The sequence below is a fragment of the Arabidopsis thaliana genome, chromosome 3, assembly GCF_000001735.4.
Source record: "Arabidopsis thaliana chromosome 3, partial sequence".
NCBI classification, from domain to species: Eukaryota; Viridiplantae; Streptophyta; class Magnoliopsida; order Brassicales; family Brassicaceae; genus Arabidopsis; species Arabidopsis thaliana.
This window is the reverse complement of record NC_003074.8, coordinates 9,416,997-9,429,165: the sequence shown is the minus strand read 5'-3', so window position 1 is coordinate 9,429,165 and position 12,169 is coordinate 9,416,997. Positions and strand designations below refer to the sequence as shown.

Below are 12,169 nucleotides of genomic sequence, written 5' to 3'. Positions count from 1 at the left end.
AAACAATTTTAATGTATTGAAAAACAATATTTAATCGCTTTAACCATTTTTTGTTTCTCCAAACGAGTTTTTATTTTTGCGCTAACTAATAAAAACTTATTTAGATGAACAATGAATCTTAATATTGCTATATTAAAAACCATTAAAAGAATACATACGTATAAAAGAAATATCTCTTATATTATAAGCATGTGATATTTTTGTACAGACCATAACAACATAAATAATTATATAGAATCCCAAGAAATTGGATTACACGTATACACATTACATACAACAGAAATTTAAATGTATCTCGATACATTTTTATTTTTTTAAAAGGTATAATTTCTTCAATAATTTACATATAGAGAAATAAGTCAGTTCTCTTTGTATTTGGTTCTTTCTTGATTGAATGAATACAAGTATTTTGCACACAAAAAAAAAAGAGAAATAACGTAGAAGAAATAAATTATGTTTTGGTCCACACTTAAATTATATGATAAGATATTCTAATGAGATTAGAAAACTATCTACATGAATAAATCATACGTTCCACAATAATTAAATGAAAATAAATAATAAAATTAACCAAAATAGTTGAAATTGAATCTTGCCTACATGATTCAATGTTCTTTTAATTTTGAATTTATTTATTTATTTAACTAAGCCTCTAGATATAAAGCAAAGTTATATAACCATGATTTTGGGGTTGTTAAAAGAAGTTGACGAAAATTGAGGAATGTCGAATAATAATGATGAAAAAGATATTTGGCTTAGCACCCATAATAATGATGTGACTATCCAATTTCAGTGTCTCACCGAAACGGCGTTTTATAAGGCCGTGGGCCAATGGCCTGTTTAAAGCCAACTGTAATGTGTAATTCGATTCAATTAAAACGACGTCGTTGCTTTCAAATTTAGATAACCAATACGCTGCCGTTTTAGCAAGTCTCTCTCAGATAAATAAAAAAAATTCTCCGACTAAACGGTGGATAATGCAGTGAAGGGACGACGATGATTCTGATAACCTCACCGACGTTGACATATCTCCGTCACCGTCTCCACAGTTCCCAAATCAAATCGCCACAAATTCGCCGCCATTTTCTTCGGAGTAGAGAAATCTCCACAGTCGATCGCTGCTACAATCCATGGCAGTCTACGAATCGTTTCAAATTACGAACACGAGACAGTTCCTTCTTATGCTGTGCTCGCCGGAAACCGGAGACGGCGACGGTAGAGGTTGAAGATGATTCTATAAGGAGAATTGTTCGGTATCTTCTATGGACTAGTGAAGCTGTGTATATACTATGGCTCTTTCTTCTCCCTTACGCTCCTGTGAGTGATAATACCTTCAAAAATTCGTATTCATAGTTCCTGAGATTGAGACATTGATATATCTGTGTGAATGTTTCTAAGGTTTATGTAGAATCACCACATTGATTAATCTTGAAAGTATTTAGGATAATTTTAGGAATTGAGAACCATTTCAATTTCTCTGCTTGAATGTTTTGAGAATCTAGTAGGTTTGTTCTTTTTGAATCATACTCATAGTTCCTGATATAGCCATAGTTCTATGTGGCTACTAATTTATCTATGGATTATGTGAATGTTTGGAAGGTTTATGTAGCATCACATTGATGAATCTTCAAAAGTAATTTGGATTTTGGATGATTTTAGGAATGAGAACTTTTTCAATTTCTCTGCTTGAATGCTTTGAGAATCGAATAGTTTTGTTGTTATCTTCAACTTATTACTGAGATTTGCTCTTCTCTCTATAGATTATCATGATATGTGCTTGTGGTTAGCATTATCTTAGATTGTGTAATCTTGTATGGTTGCTTAATTAGAAAATAATCTCTATGATCAACAGGGAGATCCAGTTTGGGCAATTAGTTCAGAGACAGTGAATTCTCTTTTGGGACTTTCTCTGAATTTCTTCTTTGTCTTGCCTCTTACAAACGCCGGTATGTTCAGCCTTAAGATATATCGATTTCGTTTACCTGTTTGATCTTTGATGAAAGTTTCTTGCTTATGGACTTTGTGACAGAACAGCTGGTATTCACTTCTTACAAGCTCCTGTTCTTCACCCGGTTTGTACCTTTGAGCTGAACAGGTTTTTGTGTATTAGTGAAAGTAAATCGTTCTGAAATTGTTTTTTTTTTTTTAAATTCAACAGATGGCTGAAGGGTTATTCAACTTTGTAATAGCTTGGACACTCATGTTTGCTCCATTGCTATACACAGACCGAAAGAGAAATCGATACAAAAGCTCTCTTGACGTCTTATGGAGTCTCATGATGTTCCTTACAAACAGTAAATACAACTTTAGTTTTTATTTAAGAAGTTCAGTTTCTCTGGAAAGCAACCCTCTAAACTAGATTATTGGTTCTGTTGATCTCATGTTGCAAACAGCGTTTCTAATCCCATACATGGCTTTACGGCTCAATGACGCTGACCCAGATGATAAACCAAGCAAAAGGTCTCAACTTGGTGAAGTGATGACCAAAGGTGCACCAATAGTTGGTCTGACCGGAGCTACGGTGTGTCTGATATCAGCATTGTGGTCTCTCTACGGTCGAGCAGATGGTGATTTCGGTGGAATCATGGACAGATGGCAGTATCTGATTGGTTATTTGGGATCGGAGAGACTAGCTTACGCGTTTATATGGGATATATGTCTGTACACAATCTTTCAGCCATGGTTGATTGGAGAGAACCTGCAAAATGTGAAGAAGAACAAGATTGAATTGGTGAAGTATCTAAGGTTTGTTCCTGTTTTTGGTTTACTTGCATATCATTTGTTTCTCAATCTCGAAGATGAATCAATTTAATTTGTTAGTATACACACATATTGTCGTTGTACTTATAACAAATGTAATTATATTATGGAAATTTTGTTATGTCATTTTTAGAAAATTCTATCATTTGTATCGGTAATGTTTTTTCCACATTTGAATTTATATTTCACGAAGGAATAGTGAAAACTCTATAAAATTGGTAAATTGCAAGAAATGAATCGCAAAAGTAAAGTCCTGACCGAAACAGCATAAACGTCGTGGGCCAAAAGGCCCGTTAAAGCCCATTTAAGAAGGGTATGGTTCCAATTAAATAAAGACGTCGTCGTTTGCTCTCAATAAAGAAAAGAGACATTTCGCCATTAGATCCTCTTTTTTTTCTTCGTAGGTCGAACGAAATTTTGTGTTTCGTTGAGGAGAAAATTGAGCCGTGTTTGTGTTGAGGTAAGACCCAATTTCCGATTTGATTGTTGGTCTGTTTATCTTTTGATAGAAATGGTAATTTAGATTCGCCTAATTGATCATCTCCTGAGAATTGGGCTCTGGAAATTGATTTTACGATCTCGTTATAATTATGCTGTAATTTTGTTGTTGGTGTTGTTGAAGATGTCTATGATCGATGAGCCGTTGTACCCAATCGCCGTACTTATAGACGAGTTAAAAAACGATGATATTCAGCTAAGATTGAATTCCATCAGAAGGCTTTCTACGATCGCTCGTGCTCTTGGGGAAGAGAGGACTAGAAAGGAATTGATCCCTTTCCTTAGCGAAAACAATGACGATGATGATGAGGTTTTATTAGCAATGGCTGAAGAATTGGGTGTGTTTATTCCTTATGTTGGTGGTGTTGAGTATGCACATGTTCTTCTTCCACCTTTGGAAACTCTTTCGACTGTCGAAGAAACTTGTGTTAGGGAGAAAGCTGTTGAGTCGCTTTGTAGAGTTGGCTCTCAGATGAGGGAGAGTGACTTGGTTGATCATTTCATTTCGTTAGTTAAGCGACTTGCCGCTGGTGAGTGGTTCACAGCTAGAGTATCGGCTTGCGGTGTTTTCCATATTGCATACCCGAGCGCGCCGGATATGTTGAAGACTGAGTTAAGATCGTTGTATACTCAGCTTTGTCAGGATGATATGCCGATGGTAAGGAGAGCTGCAGCAACTAATCTTGGGAAATTTGCTGCTACGGTTGAATCAGCGCATTTGAAGACCGACGTTATGTCCATGTTTGAGGATCTTACTCAAGATGGTATTGAACACTGAGCGTTTATTTACTCTACAGCATATATATTTGTCGAATTTCATCTTACGTTTTTTTCATATCAGATCAAGATTCTGTTAGATTATTGGCCGTTGAGGGTTGTGCTGCTCTTGGGAAATTGTTGGAGCCTCAGGATTGTGTCCAACACATTCTTCCCGTGATTGTTAATTTCTCGCAGGTGATTATGTCTGTAGGCTTTTATGCTGATGATCTACATTTAAAAGAAATGCTTAATCTTTGTACTTTTTCACTGAGCAGGATAAGTCTTGGCGTGTGCGCTATATGGTTGCAAATCAACTCTACGAGCTTTGTGAAGCCGTGGGACCTGAGCCTACTAGGTAAGAACGTTTTGCATAAACCTAATGCAGCATGTTTTAATACCTTTGATGGGCTAATTTAATGTTCAATATAGAAATGCATATCATCCAATAGGCTTAAGGAACTTGATGATCCCATTTACTTCCTCTTGATACTATTTACTGTGTCTTCTATTTTAAGGACGGAGCTGGTGCCTGCATATGTGCGCCTACTTCGTGATAATGAAGCTGAAGTACGCATAGCAGCTGCCGGAAAAGTTACAAAGTTTTGTCGGATTCTAAACCCTGAAATTGCTATCCAGCACATTCTCCCCTGTGTGAAGGTACATGCTTAAGAGAATTCAATTGTTTTCCAAGTTCCTTACAGAAAATCAACGTATAGTTGTTGCATATTACTGATGATTCCTCTTAATGCTACCTGTAGGAGCTATCATCAGACTCTTCTCAGCATGTCAGATCTGCATTGGCCTCAGTTATAATGGGAATGGCTCCAGTCTTGGGTAAGGTAAGAGAGTTTGCAAACAGAGATGTGTTGGTTCATAATGCACAAATTCATTTTAGCATCTTAATGATTATGACTATGTCCAACTGTTTTTCGTCCTGATGTCTGAAGCGTCTCATGTGCTCTTTCATCATTAAGAAGAAATATACTTAGGTTGTTACCAATTGTACAAAAATGAGTTTAATTGACGTGCGTTTCTTATACAGGATGTTTTGGTTGGATTGTGTATGTTGCAGATTTTAACTTCACGTTGTTTTTTCTATTTTAGGATGCAACAATTGAGCATCTCCTTCCAATCTTTCTTTCTCTATTGAAAGATGAGTTCCCGGATGTACGCTTGAACATTATCAGCAAACTTGACCAAGTGAATCAGGTTTGTTACAACAGAAATACCCAAACCAGATCATGCCAATGGCTTCATGATAACATGTTTTGTTTAAAAGACTTTCACTCTTTTAACTTGCCTTTCTCGCCCATCCATATTCAGTTGATGACTTCTATATTTTATATGTGGCAGGTTATTGGGATTGATCTACTATCACAATCCTTGTTGCCAGCTATTGTAGAACTTGCTGAAGATAGACACTGGAGAGTAAGACTTGCTATAATCGAGTATATCCCTTTGTTGGCAAGTCAGTTAGGTGTTGGCTTCTTTGACGATAAGCTTGGTGCTCTTTGCATGCAATGGTTACAAGACAAGGTATTTCTTTCTCTCTCTTACTTTTACTGGGAATGATCAGATTATACCGCTTCTTATTTATAGAAATTGATTTTTTTTTTTTTTTTTTTTTTTTTTTTTTTTTGCGGATGCTCTCATTAGGTTCACTCAATCCGCGATGCTGCTGCTAACAATCTCAAGCGGCTTGCTGAGGAATTTGGTCCTGAATGGGCAATGCAACATATAGTTCCTCAGGTTTGTCTAGAATTTTTACAACTTTAGAAAAGTCAGTGTCTATCTTGTTAGTGTTAATTAGTCGCTATTCATTAATCCGCAGGTTCTTGAGATGGTTAACAACCCTCACTATCTCTACCGAATGACCATTTTGCGTGCGGTGTCTCTTCTTGCACCTGTAATGGGCTCAGAGATTACATGCTCTAAGCTCTTACCTGTAGTAATGACTGCATCTAAAGACAGGCAAGTTCTCACTGTAAAATAGTTAATACTCAAATCATTGTACTTCAAACATATTAAGTAAATAAACAACTCTTTCACTACTACAGAGTTCCAAACATCAAATTCAACGTCGCTAAAGTACTTCAATCCCTCATTCCAATAGTTGATCAATCGGTAAGTGCATCGCCAACTCCATTTAGTTTATTAGTTTGTTATGAAAACAGCTCTGTTTGATTTTGGTTTTGTGGTGAAAAAAGGTTGTGGAGAAGACGATTCGTCCTGGGCTTGTGGAGCTAAGCGAGGATCCAGATGTTGATGTCAGGTTTTTCGCAAACCAAGCTCTACAATCTATTGACAATGTGATGATGTCTAGCTAAAACCATTAGATCTTGTCTCTCTGCTTATAATCGTTTTCTATTTGATTGAAAAAAAAAACAAATCTCAAGACTTTTGTAACGTAGTAGTGGATTCTCGTCTTGTGTTTTTTATTACACGCAAACTACTAGAGTGCCTCGGTACGGGTTTTGTCCATTGTCTTGCTACTAATGTGTTTAAAACTCTATGTTGATAACTTTTCGTTTAGTTCAACAAACATTTTTCGTAGATCATGTATTCGTAGTTAGTTACTTGTATTTTTCAACGTGCTGCTTAAGCCTAACTAACTACGAATAAAACGTGTTGATAATCGTGTTAAAATTTTCTGGTAATGTTCTACTAGTACCAATATTATTTGAGAAGTACATTTAGAAAAAATGAATTCGAAAATGTAACATGTTACAAAATTTGCATTGAAAGAACAAAAAAAGAAAAGAAAGATCATTTTCAGTAAAAGTGTATCACGATTTCCCCCCTACTATTGATATAAGCAAGCAAGTTTTTGTTTTATAGTACTAGTCATATAACCAAACAAATTTATAGTTCGATTTATTTCATCATTTCACATTGGATTAGTTTTCGAAAAACGTGAACATCGTCTTAACACAATTTTTGTAAGAGGGCACGTAACATCGTTGTAACACAATTGAACTGCTTAAGACCGAGTAGTGTTTTCAAAATCCACAACACTAAAAGATTAAAAGTTAACCATTGCTTAATTATGGCCGACTGTTTCGGTTCTTGTCTAATCTTCTCTTTCCACAATCAACTTGATTTGTTTTTTTTTTTTTTTCAATATTGATGTTTATCTTTTAATAAAGTATTCTTAACAGCTTAGTATTCATTTCATTTTTATATTATATAGTTATATTCTATGTAATGTTATAGTATGAATTTGTAAGCCGTTTTCCAATTATCAAAAAAAAAAAAGAACCTAATTTTTGAAAGGCCATGTTCATTGCCGCGTGGATGGTTCCGTTGCCATCAACATTCTAACATTTAATATTTGGTAGATTTATTCCCAAAATAAATAAAATAAAATCATTTTTTTTTTCTTAAAATAAAATCATTTTACATACCTTTTTGGTTAGAACTTTTATTGTGTAGTTGCAATCAAACAGAGTTGTTTATTTTGTTTTTGTTCCACCTGCCAAAAAAAAATTGTTTGTTTTAATTATATCATCAACAAAGATTCCCACCCTCTACAAATTTTATTCTGATAAAACTTTTTATCTGAATGACAAAAACTGTGGAGAGCTTGGAGATTTATGTAAAATAGACAGTACACTATATATTGAGGAAAGAAAAGTTATAAACATGCTCAATGCTAGCTAGGATCATCAGTCAATTGAATACCATGAATGATCCAGCTACCTACGTTTTGGTAGTTGAAAACCTAGAAAATAGAGTCTTCCATCAAATTCTTGAAAATCCGTGATACATATATAGCAAACTTTCTCCCAAAACAAGAGTCGAATCAACTTAAACACGAAAATCTTTTTCCAATCGATTAATCTTCTCATGCAAAGACATCCACATTATTTTGAAAAGCAATAAGAATCTCAAGTCATTTTGACTCCATGTGTTGAAGACGTGATTCATTTCCATAAGAATGCATAACAAATCTTCTCCAACTCTTCAAGATATATATGTTTAGGATCGGAGTAGGAAGCTTATATTGAAACAATGAAACTCCAAAACTAAAGTGTGTTATTATGAATCACGGATTGGATAAAACAAAATGAAATGCAGATTAATGAAAAACAATATTTTGTATATGCTTATTAGCTACATAACCAAATTTATATAGCAAAATTAATATGAAAACAATTGTGACAAAAACCGTAAATAAATGATATATAATACAAGTAATTTAAATGAATAGTGTAATATTATTTTACGATAAATGTACCAAGTTATTTACGATTTGATAGCCACTGTTTTGTGAATAAAAGAGAGCATATTCGCAATTAGGTTTTCTATTTGATCAAGTGGGACCTTAAATAGTCAAAATTAAATAAATCACTATTCAAAAAGCACAAGTGAAAGATATTTCCGTGGCTGGAGAGTAATGCGTGACATTTGGAGTGGAAGCATCTGATAGCGAGATGGTTGCGTTGAAATCCCCAACAACCATCCAAGCAAAAAGCTCTTGCGATGCTTTTTAATATGCGTTTAAATTCTTTTTTTTTTTTAAATAAGAAATATATATAGAGTTGAGATATTAAATGGTGAGTATATCCACCACTCCACGTGAAACTTGATCAATTTAATCATTCATAACTTTGAACTTTGAACTTTGAAGGGGAGTTGTCATAGATTTGATGCTTCTACAACTCTTTTTTGTACTTGTAAGTGGAACTGGAACCCATATATCGTCTTGTTAATATCATAACGTAGTGTAAATGGAACAATATGGAGTTTCAAAAGCTACTTAACACAAGCATGTTGCTTTGAATATATTTATTTTGGTGAAATTATTTAGGGATAATTAAGGTTTTGGTTTTTGGTCGGTTTATTTCGATTTTTAATATGTTTGGTTCGGTTTAGTTTTAAAATCAAACCAAGTAGATGTTCCGGCGTGAATTAATTCATTCTATTGTTTGATGCATGTGATTGATTTTCACGATATACGGATCCTTTTTTGTAACTTTTGTTTAATAGTATTATTTGGCCGGTATAATTACTAAGAATCTATGTCGCTTTTTATTGATTCGATGTTTTTGACTTAATATTATGATCAGTAATTATAACATTCTAAATTACAATAAATAACTACAAAGTCATTCCAAAATTTATACCATATGGTATATGATAACTCAGCTACATTTAAGTTAGGTTTTGGTTTGGTTTGAGATTTTATGAAACAACCCATTTATATTTATTTTTTGTTTTCCTTTCTATGTAGTAGAACCATCAAGTAATCAATTACGTACGTCACCATACTTAAGAAACAGTATCGCGCGATCGTGATGGTTATATACATATATTATATATGTGTGCATGCAGGCCCGGCTTAGAGGGTGTGCCCTTGGTGCTAGTGCACAGGGTCCTTTATTTTTTCATTCATTTTCTTTAAGCAATCAAGGTCCATTATACAAACAGTAGTGTATAATAAACTAAAATCTAAACATATAAAACATATATTAGAAAAAAAAACTAATGAGCACAGGGTCCCACGTTTTGTTGAGCCGGCCCTGAGTGCATGCATTTCACATCTACGTACATGTGTATATATGCTGCATGCATACGCGCGCAACAAACGTGTAGGCTCGAGAGTCAAGACTGCTAAGTAAGCACTCATCACATGCACGTTTTACATAATAACCCGTCAAACTATCACACAAGATGAATTAAGCATATACTAATAGATTGTGGGGGCTTGAAATCGAATTCTGTTAATTGGGGTATATGTATATTAATTACTACGAATATATGGCGTCGTCTTTTTTACGATTAGTCTAAACTTGATACCTGAATGGAACTTGCTTACATATCTGTGTATCTATCCATATATAATTCAAAATTTTAATATTTTGGGTGAAATTTTTTATGACCCAAAAAAATACAAAACGCAAGAAGCGTGTAATAACCAAATTCTCAAAACCACAAGCCCAGCCTTAAAAGACTTGTTATACATGAAAATATCAAATATTTATGTATGTTCAAGGCCGGCACTGCAGCATACATCGCATATGTGATTCCATCCATTTTGTTTGACGATCTTTTTTTTTTTTTCTTAAAGAAAAAATCTTTCGAATAAACCTACAAATTAACTAACATTTTCTCATCAAAAAATTTGATTTATATACAAAGAAATTGTGAATTGATAGCATGAGAACATACTATGTTATAGTATATGATTGTGATTAGACATAACCGCTGACAATACAATGAGTATAACTGTATAAGGTATATTGCCAATTTAGTATTAAAAAATGTTGGAGGTTAGAGCATATATATCCCAACCACCAAAACAAATAAAAGACATTTATATGTCTAATTCTCTACTACCTTAGATTTACCCCAATTGTTATTTCCTACCAAACACGTATATACATACACATGTATGTAAGCTTTACTTTGTCTATTTAAATAGAGTCTACTTGATCATTTTTTATATAAGTTCTTCCAAAGGTTTCTTTTAATAAGAAAAATAAAAATATGATGCCTTTCATTCATATATCGAGAAAGAGAGCGAGACAGAAACAAATGTTGAAAGAATCGGATCGTATTAGCTTGGTAAACACTACCCTTTTAGTTGATTACTATTTTTTTAAAGTTTATGCATGTTAACGTTTTAACATTCTTTTTTTCTTGTTAAAGCTTACCTTTTCTCTTTTGCTGGAATAATTATTTTATCCATATTTTGGTTTAGGTTATTTTATACACAAAGAATATTTGACCTATTTTTTATTTTTATTTTTATTTTTAACATTAATTTTACTCTTTTTTTTTTGGACAAAAAATTCACTCTATTTTATAATTTGTTTTTCACTTCATTATCTTTCTTCTTCTTTTTTTGATAAATCAGTTCATTATCTTTAACGTCCGCAATACGTAAAACTCGAATTTGGGTTCGTGCTGATGTTTCGCACCTTCAGATTATATTGATTAACTTACTATCACTGGTTCTGGTTTATTTAGGTTTCACTAACAATAAAATATAATGACTAATTTTGCATGCTCATATATACAGTAAAGAGATTTTGTTTAGTAGTAAGAGTTAGTAATTTTGCATGCTCATATATACAAAAAAAAAAAAACCGCCGGTCACTTAATTAACAACACTTGTATAAATGAGGTAAGATTGAAAAATGGGAAGGATATTAACAACAATTACGTAGAGTTAATTAACTTTACGTCAGTCCATGAGATATTAGTTTTATAACTAACACAAACTTTTTTAAGTCACTCAAACACTGACGTGAACCTTATACATATAAACCTTTTTAAGTTTCTTTTTCTTTTGCAGGTTACCAATCACTCTCCATGGAATACTCATTTGAGCAAGATGTTGGCATGAAATTGCCGTGGTGAAGGACGAGCTGACTCTATATCGATGGTGCCTCGACCTCGATCCTTCACCTATTTATTGAAAGCATAGTTTGAATCTCATTTTCAACTATGTATAAATTAATATAAACAATGCAGGTCTAGAAAATAAGCTCTTTTTTTTTCATTACCATTGACTGCCTAAAATAGTGATGTATAACTACTTTTTTACATGTTACTAGTTATGACTTTAAAATAATATACATTATTCTTTTCAATCATTTTTTTTATTTGTTACATGTGTAAATAAAATTTCAATTAAATAAAAACTAAAATTACGGCAATTGTTTTTTAAAATTAGAGACTATGTAGACGTACGATAACAAATCAAGATAACATATTTAATTTGGTCAAATAAATAGCAGATGAAATTAACAAAGGAAAAAAAATATAGCAGCTGAACTTTAAATTATTATAGCAAAATTATTCTGTGAGAAATGTTAGTATCTTGTTTTATCGTCCAAGATTTTCTGCAAATCTTTAAATTGTAGATTATCTAGTTGATTTTTTTCTATTTCAGGTCATTTACTATTTCCGTTCATTAAAATCAAAATTTAGATCGTCAAAACCTTTAAGTTTTTGGGAATTAACCTTTCGGAATTTTAACCTCGGGGGCTATAAACGGGCTTGGTCCATCTTCGTAAACTTTTCGGGCTCATTAGCCCAAAATTGTGTGCAAATGTGAAGAGCAGCTAGCACTCAACGTTAGCTGAATCCCAAATTGATACTTGTTTTGCAGAAATAATTAAAGAACATAATGAAACATCATGTT

General features: G+C 33.2%; 2 protein-coding genes and 1 non-coding gene across 5 annotated transcripts; all 3 read left to right on the top strand.

Annotated features, from left to right (window-relative positions):
• The first annotated feature begins 888 nt into the window (after window positions 1-888).
• AT3G25805 (uncharacterized protein) lies at window positions 889-2,928 on the top strand. The gene is made up of 5 exons (NM_113480.4): window positions 889-1,317; window positions 1,853-1,946; window positions 2,035-2,072; window positions 2,159-2,294; window positions 2,394-2,928. The coding sequence occupies exons 1-5, from the start codon at window positions 997-999 to the stop codon at window positions 2,810-2,812; spliced, it is 1,008 nt and encodes a 335-aa protein (NP_566779.1). The 5' UTR covers window positions 889-996; the 3' UTR covers window positions 2,813-2,928.
• A 188-nt stretch (window positions 2,929-3,116) lies between these two features.
• Window positions 3,117-6,690, top strand: PP2AA2 (protein phosphatase 2A subunit A2). Of its 3 annotated transcripts, none has more exons than NM_113479.5 (12): window positions 3,117-3,220; window positions 3,383-4,022; window positions 4,100-4,212; window positions 4,293-4,372; window positions 4,533-4,674; window positions 4,776-4,856; window positions 5,122-5,226; window positions 5,371-5,553; window positions 5,674-5,766; window positions 5,849-5,988; window positions 6,075-6,141; window positions 6,225-6,690. In NM_113479.5, exons 2-12 carry the CDS (start codon window positions 3,383-3,385, stop codon window positions 6,342-6,344), a joined length of 1,764 nt encoding a protein of 587 aa, NP_189208.1. In that variant the 5' UTR covers window positions 3,117-3,220; the 3' UTR covers window positions 6,345-6,690. The 3 variants fall into 3 exon arrangements, with proteins under 3 accessions (NP_189208.1, NP_001326959.1, NP_001030769.1); NM_001035692.1 differs by having other exon boundaries at window positions 3,122-3,220; window positions 5,849-5,992; window positions 6,077-6,141; window positions 6,225-6,578; NM_001338767.1 differs by having other exon boundaries at window positions 3,119-4,022; window positions 6,225-6,578.
• Window positions 6,691-10,460: 3,770 nt separating this feature from the next.
• Window positions 10,461-11,615, top strand: AT3G25795. Its single transcript, NR_143943.1, has one exon. It is a non-coding gene; the product is annotated as an other RNA (non-coding RNA).
• Window positions 11,616-12,169: the final 554 nt, after the last annotated feature.